The 20,216-nt window shown below is 32.1% G+C and overlaps 3 protein-coding genes across 3 annotated transcripts; all 3 read left to right on the top strand.

The window, feature by feature from the left end:
- The first annotated feature begins 2,455 nt into the window (after positions 1-2,455).
- Positions 2,456-6,604, top strand: LOC145570923 (glutathione gamma-glutamylcysteinyltransferase 3-like). The gene is made up of 7 exons (XM_081630042.1): positions 2,456-2,530; positions 4,126-4,282; positions 4,607-4,662; positions 4,812-5,069; positions 5,181-5,204; positions 6,329-6,492; positions 6,589-6,604. The coding sequence occupies exons 1-7, from the start codon at positions 2,456-2,458 to the stop codon at positions 6,602-6,604; spliced, it is 750 nt and encodes a 249-aa protein (XP_081486168.1).
- On the top strand, positions 4,003-9,695 carry LOC145572067 (glutathione gamma-glutamylcysteinyltransferase 1-like). Its single transcript, XM_081631086.1, has 5 exons — positions 4,003-5,069; positions 7,282-7,333; positions 7,802-8,029; positions 8,113-8,598; positions 9,464-9,695. The coding sequence occupies exons 2-5, from the start codon at positions 7,286-7,288 to the stop codon at positions 9,524-9,526; spliced, it is 825 nt and encodes a 274-aa protein (XP_081487212.1). The 5' UTR covers positions 4,003-5,069; positions 7,282-7,285; the 3' UTR covers positions 9,527-9,695.
- A 1,180-nt stretch (positions 9,696-10,875) lies between these two features.
- On the top strand, positions 10,876-18,157 carry LOC145572066 (long-chain-alcohol oxidase FAO2-like). The gene is made up of 3 exons (XM_081631084.1): positions 10,876-11,384; positions 13,340-13,612; positions 16,128-18,157. Exons 1-3 carry the CDS (start codon positions 11,130-11,132, stop codon positions 17,862-17,864), a joined length of 2,265 nt encoding a protein of 754 aa, XP_081487210.1. The 5' UTR covers positions 10,876-11,129; the 3' UTR covers positions 17,865-18,157.
- The last annotated feature ends 2,059 nt before the right edge of the window (positions 18,158-20,216 follow it).

Here is a 20,216-nt window from a genome sequence, read left to right as displayed (position 1 = left end):
GAAAGTTAAGTTGTTTTATCAACAATGATGTTGTGGCGTTATTAATTTCACATGTGTCCCGTTCTAATTGATTTAACACTTTAAAAAATCAGAAAATAAAATAATAATAAATAAAAAAGTTATTGTTAACGTCAAAGATTATTGTTAATAAAAATTAGTGAGGTTGAGGGCACAACTTAGACGTTTGAAAAGACATGGGTACAGCTTAGAAACCAAAGAAATTTGGGGACATAATTTAGAAAAACTTTTTTTTTTTTTTTTGCAATAAAGAGATGGAGGAAGAAGGGGGATAGATTTACAAAAATGCCCTTCACTTTATAGCATACTCTTTGTTGTTGTCCAATCACTTCTCTAGTGCTTTGTCATATCTTATTGGGCAATAAAGATTTGATTTCTCGATTGTGTATGGTTGTGAGCCAGGAAACAATATCACTACTCCACTATCTCTACCTCACTTCAATGATATTCACATATTATTAACGTTTTTTACAACTGATTTTACTGCGTTGAAGCTGCTTATTTTGTATTTACATTTTTAGTGATTTATTATTAAATTAATTTTACAAGGCGAGTCTAAGTAGTAATAATTCTAATGTTTAGTGGTGTATAATATAGAAGAAATAGTGTTACGACAATCTTAGGCACCTAATATATGGGGAACAAAAAAAAAAAAATTGAATAGCAAATAGAGAGTAAAATTAGTGAAAAGTAATGTCGAGAAAGGAAGTAAGAAGAAAGAAAAGTTAAAAAAAGTCTAATAATGAGTATGATCTTACAAGTAACATTTAATTTTGTGCCCTAATTGGCCTTGTTTGGTAATTGGCTTTTAGTTGGCTTTTTGGTTGGCTTTTGGCTTTTGGCTTTTTCTTTTGGTCAAACAGCCAAAATACTTGTTTGGTAAATGGCTTTTCAGCTAGGTGAAAAAGCCGGCTTTTCCGCCAAAAACAAAAAGCTAGTGTTACTAGCTTTTTGGTTTTGGCTTTTGGCTTTTCATTAAACAAATTACTTTTTATCCTTAATTATTAATTAATAATTAATAATTAATAATTAATAATTAATAATTAATAATTAATAATTAATAATTAATAATTAATAATTAATAATTAATAATTAATAATTAATAATTAATAATTAATAATTAATAATTAATAATTAATAATTAATAATTAATAATTAATAATTAATAATTAATAATTAATAATTAATAATTAATAATTAATAATTAATAATTAATAATTAATAATTAATAATAATTAATAATTAATAATTAGTAATTAATAATTATCAATCAATAATTAGTAATTAGTAATTAGTAATTAATAATTATCAACCAATAATTAGTAATTAATAATTGGTAATTAATTAATAATTAATTATTAATTTGTAATTAGTAATTGATAATTGATAATTAATAATCAGTAATTAATAATTAATAATTATTAATCTATAATTAATAATTAATAATCAGTAATTAATAATTAATTATTAATAATTAATAATTAGTAATTAATAATAAGTAATCAGTAATTAATAATTAGTAATTAATAATTTATAAATAGTAATTAATAATCAATAATCAATAGTTAATAATTTATAATTAGTAATTCATAATCAATACTTATTAATTAATAATTTATAATTAGTAATTAGTAATTAATAATTAGTAATTAATAATTTATAATTAGTAATTAATAATCTATTATTAGTAATTAATAATTAATAATTATTATTTAATAATTAGTAGTTATAAGTACTTAAAAATTAATAGTTAGTACTCCGTAATTAGTAATTATTAGTACTTAATTATTAATAACTAGTAATTAACAATTGTTAGTAATATGTAATTAATATTAAGTGCTTAATAATTAGTAATTAGTACTTAATAACTAGTAGTTTATAATTAATAATAAGTAATTATAAATTAGTAGTTAATATTTTGTATTAGTAATTAATAATTAATAATACTGATAATAAATGTATAAGAATACATAATAATGCCCTTTAAGGTTGTTTTGCATAGTTACAGCCAATATCTAAAAGCTAATTTTACCAAACATATTTACATACAATAAATAGTCAAACAGCCACTACAAACAGCCAATACTAACAGTCAGTCAAACAAGCCAAGTTAAACAGCCAGCAGCCAACAGCCAACAGCCAATTGCCAAACAAGGCCATTGTCTTATGAGTTGATTTGATCACCCCTAGTTGACTAACTTGGTAGATTTCTTTAAAAAATCAGTCACACACAAAAAAAAAAAAAAAAAAAAAAAAAAAGTCAACATTTACCCGCCATTTTAAAATTGAACATTGAACAAGCTTCCATTCAAAAGCTGATCAAATCCCCCAATTTTAAAAACCCTAAATTCAAAATTGTTTCAAATTTCAAATTTCTAATTCAATCAGTTAAAACCAATAGTAAGGACTGCAATTGCCGATTAAAAATTGATAATTAATGGCGGCAGTGGCTGGATATTACAGAAGATCGCTTCCTTCACCTGCCATTGAATTTGCTTCTTCAGAAGGCAAGGTTAAATTCTCTCTCCTTCTATACAATTTCTCGTTTATTTTTATCATTATTTGTGGAATTTGCTTTGATTGAATGACCTGAAATTTTGTAAATGTTCACTTTTATCACAACTAGTTTCTCCATCATTTATGAAATTTTGGGTCAATTGTGATTATGCATGAAGAATCGAAAGAAAACATAATTTGTTCAATGTCCGGAGATTTGATCTCAGGTTTTGGATATAACCCTAAGACTTTTAAGCAATTAAGCTAGTTGTCATCGATGTAGATTAATTTTGTGAATAGTCTTTCTAATAATCTTTAGGATAGTTTCCTAATTGTGGTATAACTTTGTATATCATAACTATTTAATGGGAGAATGAAAACTAGTTTATAATTATAGATTTATAGTTAATTAGTTAGATGGATCTAGGGGCCTGTTCTCTTCAGCTTAATTTCAGTTCAGTTCAGTTTAGCTCCAATCAGTTCAGTTCTGAATTTCCTTCACTCATAAACATTTCAGTTCAGCTCTATTGTTCAGTTTAGCTCCAATCAGTTCAGTTCAGTAAATCAGAACAGGCCCTAGGTCTTCAAAGGTTACATGCTAAATTTGGCTAGGGTTTAAATAATAACAAGTTGTTGAGGGTCTTTGAACTAAAATGAACCTATTATGTTCATATTGTTACCGCTCGTGGTCCTTTGAACTATTCGATTTGGGCGTAGACATCTATATACAAATTGACTTGTAAAATAAATGGAGCAATTATAAAAGAGAGTGGACATGATATTTTTCTGCACAAAATAGAATTGTATGGAGTAAATGGAAAAACCCATAGGTGAGAATAAGCTCTCCAAATCGCTATGATGTTGACTTTGAAGGTCTTATATGATGTTACAAAAACTAATATGTTGTAAGATATTTGCTTGATTATGTCAGCTATTAAGCAGAAAGAGAGTGGGGAGAATCCGGGAGATAGGTGAAATTGGGAAGTAAGTGGACTAGAGACTGCATATCATTTTTAATGCTTGATTGCTTGTTTCCTACGCCTTCATTTTGTGCAATTGCTGAATTGAGAGGATCTCTCCTTGTTTCCTGTGTAGAGTTTAGAGCTGAACATGTAAGCTAAATTTCATTAAAGCATGTCTTATAGTTTCATCAGTACAAATTTAATTATAAAGCTTGCAAAGCTCTAGAATAAATTATTGTAAACTTAGCAAACTTGCCCCCATATTCTTCGCAAATGTACAATATGTATAAAATTCATACAACGTACAAACTCCTTACTGGTTGATCATTTAAGGGTAAAATTAGATATTAATCATATATTTGCTATCCATTAACCTTCATTGTGCTGAAGATTGTCCTGGGAAATAGCTCATAGCCTCTCAGCTCTCACTGTGGGCGGTGTTTGAGTTTGTGATGTATATCATCGATGCTATCATTCATGTCAGTAGTAGTACTTTCACTGCATTGATTGGTAAGAACTTGTGCAATTGTAGAATGTTGGCTATCTTTATTCTCTACATGAAATTCCTCATATACCTGTATAAGTTAAGTTTTGTCTTTTTTTTTTTCCCCTCTCATTTTTGTCTTTATTGAGTTATTCAAAATTGCAGATTCTCTTTTCAGAAGCTCTCCTGGAAAGAAATATGGAAGGCTTTTTTAAGTTGGTGTCATATTACCAGACTCAATCAGAACCTGCATATTGTGGGCTGGCTACCCTTGCTATGGTTTTAAATGCCCTTGCAATTGACCCTAGGAGGAAGTGGAAAGGTGAACTTTACATTTTAAAACTGATTTGGAGTAGAATTTGAGGGCTTAGAGAATGTTCTAAATCCGATCCGTTCAACTTTTCAGCTACACTCACTGCACTGAATTTGAATTTTTTTTTTCCCCTTTCCAATTAAAGGCTTGTTTGACTCTTGACGTAATTATTGGCCACTTGTGGCGCTAAGGGCATTCTGAGATGATCAATGTTCACTAGTTCTTTCTAACATTGTTCTTTCATAAGGAGTTTTTGCATTAATTCCCAAAAAGCAAATAATCGACAACCTGTACACTTTTTAAAAACATGATATAATACATCTGCTATGTCAGAGACTATACTACATTATGTTGCTTTGCTAATGATCCTGTTGTATCTCAGATTCTCAGTATCTGATAACCAACATAAGTTTCTAAGAAGATAGATGCTGCTTTTCATGAATCATCTTTCAGTTTTTTTTTTTCTTTTTCTTGATGTGAACTTCTCAAATTTTATTTTTATTTTATTTATTTTTAATATAATTAAATTACTTCACAGATGGGTTATATGTTCTTAGGTCCATGGAGATGGTTTGATGATTCTATGTTAGATTGTTGTGAGCCTGTGGAGAAAATTAAGGCTAACGGTATCACTTTTAGCAAAGTTGCATGCCTGGCTCATTGTAATGGAGCAGAAGTAGAAGCATTCCACACAAATGATAGTGCAATAGACAACTTCCGGAGCTATGTGATTTCTAGTTCTTCTTCTGGAAATTTTCACATGATCGTCTCTTACCACAGAACAATTCTGAAGCAGGTATTAAAGCCTTGAAACACATGTAGCTAATGATTAATGCTTATGTAATAGACTGGTAATCTGATTTGTATATTATATGGATAATAAGATGAAAGCTTGGAATTTTAACAGACAATGGCAGAATTTGATACAAAGGTGATAGGTTAATAGCTTTAGGCTATTACTCTCCTTGATAACTTTAGGTTATCACTCTCCTAGTAACTTGAAGTCACCATTCTTTCTCATATTTCTCAATACAAATCTCATGCCTTCTACTGCTATACTACTACCCTAATATAACCAAGCAAAACTACAAAATAACCTAACATTAATATTGTTTGTCCTCTACTGCTCAAGAGATCAGAATTCAGTCCTATGTCGCCACACTCCCTAGTGCTTCTTTAATTAATTTTGTCTCCTGTTGTTGCTCCTTGTACAGGGTTCATTACAGCTTATTTGTCAAATTTGGTTGTTAGATACAATCTTGTAAGATATAATAAGTTCAATAAACTATAGTAGCAGCGTAGCTTTTCCGAATTAACTGTCCTATCATAAACTGCAAGTCTCTTTTATTGTTTATTGTCATTTCCCATAGAATACTGCAGCATAATCATAAGCACCCTCTTGTATAAAATCGTCAAAATTCTGGGCTTTATCCTAAAAGTATTATTATTAATGTTCATACTCTGTGCTGAATATCTTACTAATTAATATTCTCCAGTTTTATCTAACAATTGAAGAAAAAGGCTGCATTTGGACCCTCTTTGAGATAGCTGAAAAAAAATCAATCAATCAATCAAAACCTTAATCCCATAAGTGGGGTTGGCTACATGAACCAAAAGTGATTATTCTGTAATAAAATTAAAATGTTTATTATTAGATTCCCTAAGCAGTACTAAATTAGTTAAATGAAGTAATTATTTCTGAACCTGTGCTGTTTTGAATGTCAACTTGAAATAGTATATGCTTCCCTGCCAGATAATAGTATTTTGATGTATAAATAGAATGATGAGAAAGGGAATCTAATGTACATCAAGTGTACATCTGACCTTGTGTATAAATCACTATTGTTTACACTCTCTAGACTCTAGTACACCAAAATGGAAGGTTATTCAAATTGTTTGGGTTATTGGGATTGTAAGAGAGCAGATCACTTCCTGTCGAGGTTTGAATTTTGAGGAGAAAATTCACTATCACATGTTTGGCCATTTTTGTATAGTTTACTTGTGATGTCATGCTGAACTTGGTAAAGAATGGCATTTCTTAATTTTGTTTGGCAGACAGGAAGTGGTCATTTTTCTCCAATTGGTGGTTACCATGCTGGAAAGGATATGGTTCTTATTTTAGATGTTGCTCGATTCAAGTACCCTCCTCATTGGGTTCCCCTCACACTTTTATGGGATGCTATGAACACAGTTGATGAAGCTACTGGATTTTATAGGGGGTATGTGAAGTGTGAACACATATGTTATATTATTAGTTGCTTGCTGATATGAGGGGGCAATGTTGTTTGAAATTCTTCACTGAATCTCTATATCAGTGGGCTTTCTCTTTAAGAAGCCATCTTTTTCTGATTGAATGTCACTAAAGGCTTCACAAATCCAATGTTCATCCAAACAACGAGTTGGCTGTAGGTCTGATACTTTGTTTTGAGATGCTAGTTCTTTATTAAACAATTAATTCATAGTAAGCCATGAAATTACATTGCTTCTCATATGCAGTCTTCTTGGAAGAGGTACTTAGTTTTCAGCTTGCTTCTGTTCGTTCAATAGCAAGATTGAGCAGTCATATTGTCAAACCTATAGTCTTTAATCCTGCTAATGAATATCAACCATTTATTTGCTGTATAACCTGCTTGTTCTGATTGCATGTATGATGTTAGTCTTAATGGAAAAACATATAATCATATATTGGTGTGGGGTAGATACCTATGAGGAGTAGGGGAGATTGAATCAAAGTATATAGTTTCAACAGTCTCGGGGATTTATTCCCCATTTCCTATATTTAGGTAATTCACCTCTATGTGCTGGTACCTTCCTCTATCCTCACACTTTACCCTTCTCAATATCCTCATTGGCCCCTCAACACAAGCCAAAAAACGAAATGAATGGAAAGGAAACGAGTACCTAGTAAAGGAAGAGGATCTCTAGTTCATATTTAGTTATGTCACCATTGTTGAAATTTTGATTGATTACTTTGGCATTTTTTAAAATCTAGCTTACACTGTTGTCAGGTTCATGCTTCTATCAAGGCCTGAGAGAGCATCATCAATTCTGTATACTCTGGTATTTTGTTTTTTGTTTTGTTTTTTTTTTTTTCATCCTTTATATCCTATTTTTGTTTCATGAAACTTATAATACTTTCTTTGCATATGTACAATATAATAAATGAACTTTGTGAAAATTTCATGTAATTGTTTCAACATGAGCTTTAAGGGTGCATTTATTTCACCTGTTTTTCATTTATTTGAACTTACTATAGTTTTAAGTTGAAATTGGGCAGTCCTTATTGTTCCTGTACTTAACTGAACTTATTTTTCTCTAACTCTAGCTTATATTTCTTGAAACAAGTGGAAAAAAGGAGAACCGAATATGGCCTAATTCATTGTTTCCATCACAACAGAATGTTATTATTTTGTGTAAAAAATGATTAATTTGAGCGGAAATATGTTGTCTTTTGGCAAATTATCATAAATTGGTGTTCTGCTGGTCTATCATAGCATTGGAGGCGCTAAACATCTAGATTTTTGGCAGAGTTGTTGTCATGATGGCTGGGACACTACAGCTATGTACTTGACTAAAGAGGTCCCACAGCTTGTAACTTCTGAAGAAATCAATAGCATTAAAGATATACTATCAGTTATATTTACATCATCTCCTTCATATCTGAGTTATATCATACATTGGGTTGCTGAAGTTCGAAGAAAAGAGGATGAGAGTAATTTTATTAGTGAAGAGGAACGGGGAAGGTTGAGCATCAAGGTAGAACTTTTTTTAAACCTTTGCCCTTTTTCACTCTCTTTCACTGTCTATCAATTTTCCTCTATGATTTTTATTGGTTTCAGGAAGAGGTGTTGAAACAACTACAGGAAACAGAACTTTTTAAACACATCATAGTATGGCTTTCATCTGGAGCAGATTTCACGTGCAATGCAAATTTGGATGGTCATAATTCTATAGATAAAGTTGCTTCTGAAGTGTGCTGTCACGATGCTAAGGTTTTCCGTGGCAAGGTTGGCTCTTGCAATGCAATTTGCTGTAGAACAACAGAATTGAGTTCCTCAGACTGTGACATTGTTGAGTCTACCACTGTAATTTCTGGCAAAGTGATTGTGGAAAATTCTGAATGTGGAGTGGAAGTGCTGGTCCCGTACAGTCAAAGACATTCTGGTTGTTATAATAGGCACCATCCATCAGTGGTTGATGCTCTAACCATTTTAATTTTGACCCTGCCTCCTGATACATGGTATCATCTTAAAAATCCAAAGCTGCGAGAAGAATTTTGTAGTATAGTGCTCACCAACAATCTCCCGGACTTACTCCAACATGAGGTTAGTTAATGTTACTAGATTAATGTATTTTGTGTTTTCTTTTAACTTCGAAGTTGCTGGAACTTGTGTAGACTGTAGACTTATTGATGCAAAAAGAGAATATAGAGTTGGTACAGGGCTTGAGGAACTTGGAAAACCCATAAGATTTAACTTCTAGAAGTAAAATTAATGAAATTGTGAGTTGGATATTTAAGCTTGTTTACATGGTATTTATTACAGGGAGTATTAAGGAGGAGCATTATCATGACACAAACACATGTAAATATGTAATGCTATGTCGAAAAAACATATCTTCTGTAGTGTTCTGTTGTAGGTTCTGAAGGAAGATGAAGAAAGTATGTAATATAATTGAAGTTTATGGTTTTACAGATAAAAAGCCAAATGGCTAAAGAAAGCAGGAACAGGCTGTTTGCATAAAATTAGATTCTCCACTAAGTAGAAGGGTACAACTATCATTGCCAAATGGAAAACAAAAACAAATATAAATCTGCACCTGAAATAAATATTATGTCTCCACTGATCCATCTTCTTCCTCCCCTCTCCCTACCCCTATTTGAAAATTTATGTCAATGTCTTGTTTGTTTAAGGTTCACTTTAGTTACTGATGTATGATAAGAAATGACAAAGATTTTGTTTTAGGACATTTTGGCAATTTGTGCTGTAAAAGTCATTTTCCTCTTATCTCCTTAAACAGTGTAGAAGCCTTTTTTTTTTTTTTTTTGAGGAAAGTGTAGAAGCCTTTTAACTTGATATATTTCAGTTATTACTGTTAGTGTTGTTTATGGACCCTGATATTTAGTATGTTCCTTCTCCAAGATCCTCTAAGGCAGCCTCAACAATTTTGTGCGCTTTTGGTTTGTTGCAGATTCTGCACGTGCGAAAACAGCTGCATTACCTTGTGGCTGATGTCTGTTCTTCTTCGACATAGTATGATAAGACTGATAACTACTGGTGCTTCTGTTTGAACTTCCATCTATAGTAGCTGTTAACTTTCTGCCTTGCTTGAAAAGAAGATACTTGATGACGTTTTTACTTTTGAAGTCATTGACATGTATGAACATATTATAATAACAGGGATTCAGAAAAAATCTGTGTGAAACAAGTGAAATTATGGAAATTGAAAGCCACTGCATTTGTTAAATCAATAATCACTCTTATCTTTTACAATTGTTATGTTTTCATGAACATCTTTGGGTCCAAATTCCGAATCTTTACCAATTGTTACTTTTTTTATAAACTGAGTTCCTTGAATAGTTGAATCTGCATTGTAAAAGTACTGCATTATGTAATATAACTCTAGCTTTATGAGAATTTTTAAGACGAGTAGAATTATTTATCTTTTGAGATGGTGGCTCTTGATTGAGGTTGCTCATGCACTTTTCAATTGCTGATGTTGCATTGAGGTTCTTCATGCTTAGAAAAGCAGCTATATGGCTACACCCTCGCTCCCTTGCTATGTGTTCCTGCTTGCAAATGCAACTCGTGCTCTGTCAAGTAAGTCAATCTCATATGGCATACTTGTATTGCGTCATAACTGCACACACCGATGCATATGATCCACACGCAGATTGATAAGAGCTTGTACATACAGCATAAAAAAGATAGTATTACCTTCCCTGGGAAGTTTTCATTGATATTATGGTTAGCCTAACAAATTCTGGAGTATTTGATGTAGATCTTAAGTCATCTTTCTAGATTTTGGAGAGTAAGTGAGTTACCCTTGTTGCCCGTAAAAGAAATTAAAAAGTCATCTTAAAATTTGAAAAGGTGCGCCATTTTTTCCTGCCCTTCGTTGCTGAGATTCAATCCCAACTGCTTGACACTATACTTGTTAAGAATTTTGGAAAGTAGTTACGCCTATTACAGTAAGTCAGTAACATTGTTGATGTGGTGTTATCTTATAAACTCCGCGAGCAATATAATTACTCCATAGTCAATTATTTCATTATTTTGAAACTCTATTTTATTTATTATCTCTTAATTACAAAATATTATCCAAAAACTCCAAATTCCATCACAACTCAAAAACTAAAATATACTGTTTTTTTTTTTTTTTTTTTTTTTTTTTGGCCAAATGCTAATTAATTTCAACCAACTATTTCTGTTACTCTGCAATACAGTACAAACTATATATACTCCTCAAAATTAAATTTTTTTAAAAAAACTACTTTAAATAAAAGTCAGGTTTTTAATTATTCATTTACAAGTTACAAATAGGCCTTTAAATTGTACTCGTACAGTGCAATGAATATACAGTTGGAATATGATTTCTGCTATTAAACGGCCACGTCACCTTCAAATCTCCAAACTTTTTCTATTTTTTTTTTTAGGAACAAACTTTTTTCTATTTAAACGAGGGAAAACCAACCAATTAAACAAACTCCCACACCAAAAAGACACACAAAATCATAACTAGTCAAACCTTCCTACAGTTTCTGCATTCAAACCCTGTTACTAATAATTGTCAAATCTGTTGCTGATAATTACTCGTATTTGTTAATTATCAAATCTGAGCACCCACCATTGATGCCATGGATTGTCATCCTTTGTTGAAAGGAGGGAGGAAGCGAGGCGGCGACAACAACGACAACAGCAGCAGTGGTGGTGGTGGGTTTAAGCATGGATTCACAGCATCTGAAATCCAAACATTGGCTGCTTTGCTTGAAGCTCTTATCCCTTCACTCCCACCTACTGCTGTTACTGATGAAATTCGGTCTGTTAATTCTGAAGAAGCAGTTTTTACCTTTTTTACTGCCTCTGCCTCTCAGCCTGGTGTTTCAGATGAGGTAATATATCTGCCTCCGTTTCATACTGTTCTTCTCACTTATACTTGTATAGTTCATTGCTTGTCATGTGAATTTGTTTTGATATGTACTTTGCAATTATCCAAATTGTTATTTTTTTTTATTAATAATATATATGGGGTATAAGTTAAGAAATTACAGAGTAATGGTCAAATATTGAGGGATTATAAAAGAGGGAGCATGATATTTCCGGGATTTTTCTGATGATTATGTACTATCTCCGCCCCTTTATTAAATGACTATTTCTAGTATTTATTCCTAACATAACAGAGAGAAGTAAATATTAAATATAGGTTTATAATTAAGAGACGGAGGAAGTACTATTTAGATATTTTAGTTTAATCGTAGGTTTGTGATGCTGCTTGCGAAAGTATTAAGTGTATTGACTATTGACCACCAATTTTTCTATTGGAACATTAAAGATTTTCGCTTTGACGATCACAAAAGTGTCCACTTCTTTCGTTATCTTGGTGGATGACTTTTGATTTCATAATTACTCTCTCCGTTTCATATGAGACTAACATTATGAAACGGAGGGAGTACAACAGATTTCATAATATATTTGGAATCTAACATTAAAGTATAACAAATTTCATAATTAGTTTATCTTATTTAATTTTTTTGATTTTTCATTAGGAAAGCAAAAGTTATAATTGCATAATTTAAGGTAAAAATTTCCTTACTTAGAGTCATGTTATCAATCCACAATCAAATAATTCTAAAAAAAATCAAGTTATAAATGAAATATATTCAATATGGATAGATCTTTTTAAAACGCCCAAAATAGTATATGGGATTAACATTATGAAACGGAGAGAGTATTATATATCGCATTGAGAAATAATAGAAAATCTATAGTAGAACAATTGTCGTGTTAGTGTAACCCTCTAACAAAAATAAAAATAGCGAAAATAAATAGTACTTTGTATAATTTTGTCGGCATAATATTAATTTAGTGGTTTCAAATTAGTTTTTTTAGCAATGATTAACCCGTATAATTTTTCTTTGGACCCTCCCATCTTAATTTCAGCAAAAATATACAAGTACAAAGTAAATAATAATGGTTGAACAATTTATTTGAAGAATTTATACGTCCATGTCTCTTTCATGCTAGCTAGTAGCCAGTTGGTTTAAGAAATTTAATGTACAATATGTACATTCAGTTTTTTGCCGTTAGGCTTTATCCCCGGGGTCCAACCTTGACATAAATTATGTTACTGCGACGTAGTGTTACTCCGGTGCTCGCCCCGCCCTACTAACCACCGTGTAGTGGAATATAAAGACCAATTTTATATGGTCATATTGAAATTGGAACACCTTAGTACCAAAGTTTGAATTTTAATTTGACATAGATTGAATCTTGTTTATTATTTTACACTTTAATCATCAACTTTTAGAAAACATTGACCTTTGATGATAACTTAAAAGCCACAAACTTTTAATTTATTGGTTTAGATTATACAACTATACGTAGTATATAAATTTTCTATTACTCCCTCCGTCTCCAAAATTTTGACCCTTTTAGCCTAATTTTAGTTCCAAAATAATCGACTTATTTATATTAAAATACCCATCAATTTACAACAATATTTGTGCAAAATTAGATTCCCCATATAAATTTTTGTTTTTTCATGTATTTTTAATACTTTATCTCTCTACTTTTTTATAAATTTCATGTAAATTTATCTTTGCAATATATTTTTATTTCTTTTTATTTAAGTTTCTTAATAACCGTGAAATCAACCCAAAAGGGTCGAAGTTTGGGGACGGAAGAAGTAATATTTATTCGAACAAGTATTCTCTGATACCTCGAAGTGGGAAGAACAAAAAAGATCATAAAGGAATGTGAATTTGCAATAGTGTCTATACTCTTTAGATAAGTGAATAGTATGTCAAAGAGGTTATAATGATGAATTCATGTAAATCAAATTTTGCAGGTGGCTGAGTTGATAGCCAAAAGAGGAGTAAAAGAAGCAGTACTTCTAATGAAATTGGTGATGAAACTGCTATCAACAAGATTAGGAACACTTTTGATTTGTGGGAGGCTTTGTTTGGAATGGAAATGGCCTTTTATTCACAAATTAACTGAAATGAGTTTGGAGAAAAGAGAAAAATTGCTACAAACTTGGTCTAAAGAAAGTTATTGGACTTCCTTAAAAGTTGTATTTCTTTTCCTCAAAGTTGCTTGTTGCTTCGTCTTCTTCTCCCGGGTAATGCTCCTAATTCTAACTCCTAATGTCATACCTTTGAAATTAATCAATCCCCTGTTTCGAAATAACAGTGTGATTAATACATATGTTGGTGCGCATAAGTTTGACCATAAATATATATCGAAAGTTGTAATATAGACATTAAAACTAATTCAACAATATATCATTGTACACAATAACTATTAAGGAGTAGTTTTTTTAATGCATTATTAGTGATAAATGTGATCGATCAGAGTTAAATTAGTTAATGTATAAACAATGAAAGAGTGAAATTGCTACAGATATTCTAGAGCAGATAATTACATCTACAGCTGTTGTTTTTGGACGTATGCCACTATGTAACTAGTTTTTTTCCTAATATAGTATGAGTATTGTTGTAATGTGTTACAAATTACTTCGTACTTCGTATGATCGATTTCTCATATGTTACCACATAGTACTCAATACATGATGGGAGGACGATAGAAACATATATATGAACATAAATTCTTATATGTGACTAGCCACGTTATGTGGCCAACTATTACAGGAGTACGTACTTTGTTAGTGTAATAGGGGTTACTTGATCGGTGTTATAGGGTTACTTGGTCAATGTTATAACCATTACTTTGTCAGTTTTACTGGCAGTGTTATAGGAGTTACGTTGTTTATTTATAAGTGGTACACAAGATGGGCTGATATGTGCCTATTATTAGAGACATATAGAGTAGTAGTTAGGTGACGAGCTAAATTAGCAAAACCAACTATAACCATCATACCATTAGTCTAGAGAATAATTAAACAAATGGTAGCCCGAAAGAAAAGCCTAAAGACCTAAAGTAGTTAGTAAATATTGATTTGATTTGATAGTTTTTAGTTTATTACCCCTTGATAGTAGGCATATTATGTTTTCTGAAAGAGGGGAAATTGTTAGTTTAATTATAACTTAGTACGCAAGTCTACTCAACACAATAAACAACTAGATTTTGAACAAGTAAAGTCTTAATTTTGTACGAAAGATGTGGGTTTGAACATGTCTATATGTTAAATTGAGATTAATTTATGCTTTCTTATTCTTTATAACTTGTATACGTAGTATTTTTTTTTCTATGAAGCTTTTATGCTTCTTTATAAATCAAACGAAAACGATTTGGCACAAATAAATTTAAGTGAAGTGTAATAACTATTTTAAGTAATGAACCAATATGACTACTGTCATAAAAATTAGTACTCTTTGTATGTGGCATTACGTTTTGAAAATCAATGGTTTTATGCTACTGTTATTGGGTGGTTCAATAAAAGAGTATACATTTATTAATCAATTGTAAAATGGAAACATTTTACCTAACATTATGTCTCTTTGCTGAATTTTTAAGATGATGAAACAAGCAATGCAAGTGAAAAATATTGTGAACTTTGTTGAGAAAGAGTGTAAAACAACAGTATTTCGTCTTTTTAATTTTGTTGATTATAAGTTTAGACACCTCTAATATACTTATAGATCATTAGCATCATATTTCTAAAAGAAGGATTGTTATACCAAATACATGAATCTATAGTTAATATTACGCTTGTGTATAAGATTGATAATCGTTACAAATTAACAATGGGGTATGGGTTTGGGAAGATAAGATGAAGGTTTGGAATGATAAAGGAAGGACCTTCTGTTATTTTGTGCTCTGAAGAGATAAAAACAACAGACTGACAGTTTCACCACTTTCCTCATACTCTTGGTTGATTGTCCTTTTCAATTGTCTTTGCATACCTTGATATATTCTGATTAGTTTTGGATGATTGATTCAATGCTACGCAATTCTGTCAACTTGCTTGGGTGGTTAAAGTTTTGGAGGGTGGTATCCGAGACTTTAAGAAACTGGGATGGAATATCATCTGCATCATTGGGCTGTCTTTAGCAATCATCAAATTTTACCTTACAGCCAACTTAAACCCGAGCTATATACTTATATATGCCCAATCGTCTACCATTTGAAGTAATTAGTTGTCACACTATATCAACCTTTTACTTTGTTGTTATTTTACACAAACTGAAGGTCACTACTACTCACTAATGAAAAGATTAACCAATAAGTAACAACAGGAAATAGTATCTTCAGATCTTTGGGTTTGGTACTTCTTAGATGTGGTATGCTAACCATAATGATGATTGTTGGAAATGCAGATAGCGTGAAGTATTTTTCTCATGATATTAGTATCCGAAATATAGGACATTGTTAGAGCAATCTTTGCAACTTGTAAGCTCCGATCACATCCTCTGACAGCTCATTCATCTGAACCTCGGACTATATTCATCTTGTAGAAAAATGAACAAATGTAAATAATGATGAACTTCTCATTAATGTATTTTTCTTTTGAGGATTCAAGAGATTCTCTTGTTAAGTTTTGGATACATCACTGGTTTGATTGTGTTTATTGGCATGAAACTATATTAATCTTTCTAATACCTTGTGTACATATACTCTGCTGTTTTAGAAGTCGTATCTGAACCCATGCCTTTCTTTTTCTTGTAATTTTGTAGGCTGATGAAAAGGCTGAAAATCCAACATGGGAAGCCATCGGTTACAAGGTGGACTCTAGAGAGCCGCCACTGGTGAACTCCCAAGAACGAAGACCACTTCAGAAGGGAATAGTTGAGTGTAGGAAGACGAATGACTCAACTCTTGTTAAAGATCTTGAAGACAAAGGCCTAAAAGTTGAAGAGGATGTCGACCAGAGAGTTTTAAAAATACAATGTGACGCTGTAATAGTTGGTTCTGGTTGCGGAGGAGGAGTTGCAGCTGCCATTCTTGCAAGTCAAGGCCATAAAGTAGTAGTCCTTGAGAGAGGGAACTACTTTGCTCCAGGTGATTACTCCTCTTTGGAGGGACCATCATTCGATGAACTATACATGTCAGGAGGATTGCTTACGACTCTTGATGGGAAAATGACAATCTTTGCTGGATCAACAGTTGGTGGGGGGTCTGCTGTGAATTGGTCAGCATCCATAAGAACACCGGATAATGTCCTCAGAGAATGGTCAGTGAATCACAAGTTACCTGTTTTTGGCAGCCCTGATTACAAATCAGCCATGAATGAGGTGTGGAATAGATTAGGAGTCACAGAAGATTGTTCACAAGAAGGATTTCAGAATCAAGTTCTTCGAAAAGGGTGTGAAGGTCTAGGCTTGAAAGCTGAGAGAGTGCCGAGGAATTCATCTAAGGATCATTATTGTGGTTCGTGCTGTTATGGATGTAGAACTGGAGACAAGAAAGGAACCGATACTACTTGGCTGGTAGATGCAGTTAATCAAGGTGCTATAATTTTGACAGGATGCAAAGCAGAGAAGTTCATATTGAAACAGGATGAAAATGGAGGAAGAAAGAAATGTGTTGGAGTCCTAGCAACTTCATTGAGCAATAATGTATCAAAGAAGCTTATTATTGAGGCCAAAGTCTCGATTTCAGCTTGTGGATCTCTCTCAACACCCCCTCTATTGATACGTAGTGGTCTGCAGAACTCGAACATTGGCACAAACCTCCACCTGCATCCTACACTGTTAGCCTGGGGTTACTTTCCTGAATCTACTCCGGATTTTAAAGGAAAATGCTATGAAGGAGGAATCATTACTTCACTGCATAAGGTAATTTCTGAAACTTCTAACGTTCATGCTATCATAGAAGCGTCTGCACTAGGTCCTGCAGCATTTTCCGCCTTAGTGCCATGGGTCTCAGGGCTTGATTTTAAAGAGAGGATGGTGAAGTATGGAAGAACAGCTACACTTTTCTCATTAGTCAGAGATCAGAGTACAGGTGAAGTTAAAAAAGAAGGCAGAGTTAAGTATCGCTTAAATGCATTTGACAAGGAAAATCTGAAGATAGGATTAAAACAGTGCATCAGGATTCTAATAGCAGCAGGAGCTGTTGAAGTTGGAACATATAGAAGTGATGGGCAGAGGTTAAAATGTGATGGGGTGAAAGACGAGGAGGTGGAGGAGTTTCTGGACTCGGTTATTGCACCAGGGGGTGCAAGGTCTAGGACCGAGAAGTGGACAATATATGGGAATGCTCATCAGATGAGCAGTTGCAGAATGGGGGCGTCCGAGGAGGAAGGGGCAGTGGATGAAAATGGAGAAACTTGGGAAGCCAAGGGACTGTATGTATGTGATGGAAGTGTTCTGCCAACTGCTTTAGGAGTTAATCCAATGATTACTATTGAATCAACAGCTTACTGCATTTCTACAAGAATTGCTAGAGCCCTTAAAGATGGAAATATATAATGAACAAAGAAGTGAGTACATTTAAACTTCACATTGTTATTAGATTTAGAGATAAAGATGGCTTCATTAAGGATTGGATTAGCATACAACCAGTTGTTTTTATCATATGACATATTTGACCTCTGCATAGCACTGTAATAAAGTTCTTAGACACATTAGGAGTTTAGGACTTGTGTTTGATTCAATATCTACAATAAATAGTTATATAATGTGTAGTTAATTTGTTATACTAAAATGTGATGTTATACTGTATCATAAAGAATTAAACTACACATCTTTGTCCATAAATGAAAGCCATGTTTGTCTTTTGCACACTTTGGTTTGAGCCTTTGAGGAGCATGTTGGATGATAAAGTCAAACTTTAATCCCAATAAAGATTAGGCATCCTTAGGTTTGAGGAGCATGTTGCTCGTGCATTCGAATAAAGCATTTCATAGAGAAATTGGCTAAAGTAAGGAGCATTACATTCAAATTAGAAAGTTACAACACTTAATTTAAATCATTCTATTAAGCACAATAAATCTGCATTGAAGGTATTTAGTGTAGATGAATAAGTCATGACACATATTGCTCATGTGACGCCAAATTTATTAAAGGAAAGATGACACGTGACGATACCATGTTATCCCGTTAAGTTTTAATATTATTATTATTATTATTATAGATAGATTAAATACTTTGTTAATATTAAGATGATAATATGATATCATTTAAATGCAACTTAATACCAACAATTATTATTTGGGCCCTTAAAAACTCAAGTTATTAGAAACCGAGAATTTCTCCTTTACTTTTTCAAGGAATTGAGATCTAAAGTTTTCAATTGGGCCCTCTAAAGCACTCGCGGCCTTTTTGTTTTTACAAAATCTTGTTGTGGGTAAGCACATGGGGGCAACATAAGTGAGAGACTACCTTTTTTTTTTTTTAATTTTTTTTAACCCTTTAACTTTTAGTTTTTTACATTGTGCCCTTTTTTGAGAAATCCACACTATAACCCTAAAATACATTTAGTTTCTACTTTCTATACAGTAACCTTATCATTATCCCGCCATTAACAAATTCCGTTAGTGGGATCCCACTCTCCACTTAATAATATTTTTTTTTTATTGATTTGCATGTTGGAAATTGTTCCGTTAAAGGTCTTGGTTTCTATTTTGGTTCTTTAGGGACCAAATTGAGCTCAGATTTGGCAAAAAATAACGTAAATGTCTCGTTTTACGTAATGAATGCGAAAATACGCTAATCGAGATATTTCATAATACTCAAAGAGGCGTTTATGTGTATTTTTCCAAAACTTGAGCTCAATTTGGAACTTTAAGGGCCAAAATACCCCTCAAAACCTTTAACAAAACAATTTCCAACAAGCAAATCAATAAAAAAAATATTATTAAGTGGAGAGTTGGCCTCACTAATGGAATTCGTTAACGGCGAGATAACGGCAAGGTTACCATATAGAAACTAAATGTATTTTGGGGTTATAGTGTGGATTTCTTAAAAAGAGGTGGCACATTGTAGAAAACAGAAAGTTAAAGGGTTATTATATAGAAAAACCTTTGTTTTTTTTTTTTTTTTTTGGTGTTTAGAGAGCCAAGAGCGAGTGATGAGAATCAATCCCAGAATCACTCCCAAGTGAGAAACTGTGTATAAAAGATTAATGAATATAATGTATGAGTTTGTAATTTATAGTCTAATTCATTTTATATCTTCTTTACTTTAATTATGTTTAAACATCACCGTTTCAAAAATTTAAAAGTTTAATGATAATTATTTATAAATCATTCTTCTAATGCAATAAAAACAAATATACTACTCTATATTTGATGTATAAAGATAACTGATTGTTGCTCAAAGTGAATAAAATGAAAAAGAGAATCGTTTATTGATGCATGAGTTTAATTCTAGTATAGATATAAAATCATTATGATACTTTCTTTGATCCTTCGGTATTGCTCCATAGTCTTCATTTAATCATTTTGATGTGCCATTGAATTTGCTTCATATCATGAATGACATAAAAGGTTGTTACTTTATTCTAACGTACACATGCATTAGGAATTCTCCTTGTAAGGAGGGGTTTCTAATATTTTCTTTTTTCTTACCTTTGAAAAAAAAAAAAAAAAAAACTCTGTACACTACTTTGATCTTACCAATTTTCTCACTCATTAAACATTGTACAACCAAATTTAGGTTTTTATGTTTGCTCGGACTTGGTCCACCTTGGCACCAAAAAAAAAAAAATTGTACAACCTTCATTTTTGGTTGCACTTCTTCGACATAGGCAACACAAATTTCTAGGCAACGCTTAGGTTCGTAATTGTTTGGTTAAAATGACATATGCAAATTGGAAATTCT

This window comes from Chenopodium album, chromosome 12 (genome assembly GCF_948465745.1).
Source record: "Chenopodium album chromosome 12, dcCheAlbu1.1, whole genome shotgun sequence".
In the NCBI taxonomy this organism is placed as follows: Eukaryota; Viridiplantae; Streptophyta; class Magnoliopsida; order Caryophyllales; family Amaranthaceae; genus Chenopodium; species Chenopodium album.
Note: the sequence above shows the minus strand (reverse complement) of the source record. Positions and strands in the feature narration are given on the sequence as shown.

Excerpts from the sequence above, each read along its gene's own strand:
- LOC145570923 (XM_081630042.1), top strand. The coding sequence starts at position 2,456 with ATGGCGGCAGTGGCTGGATATTACAGAAGATCGCTTCCTTCACCTGCC. Across the intron at positions 4,283-4,606 it reads CCCTAGGAGGAAGTGGAAAG|AGACTATACTACATTATGTT; the intron begins GTGAACTTTACA and ends CTGCTATGTCAG. Across the intron at positions 4,663-4,811 it reads TGTTGTATCTCAGATTCTCA|ATGGGTTATATGTTCTTAGG; the intron begins GTATCTGATAAC and ends ATTACTTCACAG.
- LOC145572067 (XM_081631086.1), top strand. The coding sequence starts at position 7,286 with ATGCTTCTATCAAGGCCTGAGAGAGCATCATCAATTCTGTATACTCTG. Across the intron at positions 7,334-7,801 it reads CATCAATTCTGTATACTCTG|AGTTGTTGTCATGATGGCTG; the intron begins GTATTTTGTTTT and ends GATTTTTGGCAG. Across the intron at positions 8,599-9,463 it reads CGGACTTACTCCAACATGAG|ATTCTGCACGTGCGAAAACA; the intron begins GTTAGTTAATGT and ends GGTTTGTTGCAG.
- LOC145572066 (XM_081631084.1), top strand. The coding sequence starts at position 11,130 with ATGGATTGTCATCCTTTGTTGAAAGGAGGGAGGAAGCGAGGCGGCGAC. Across the intron at positions 11,385-13,339 it reads AGCCTGGTGTTTCAGATGAG|GTGGCTGAGTTGATAGCCAA; the intron begins GTAATATATCTG and ends CAAATTTTGCAG. Across the intron at positions 13,613-16,127 it reads GCTTCGTCTTCTTCTCCCGG|GCTGATGAAAAGGCTGAAAA; the intron begins GTAATGCTCCTA and ends GTAATTTTGTAG.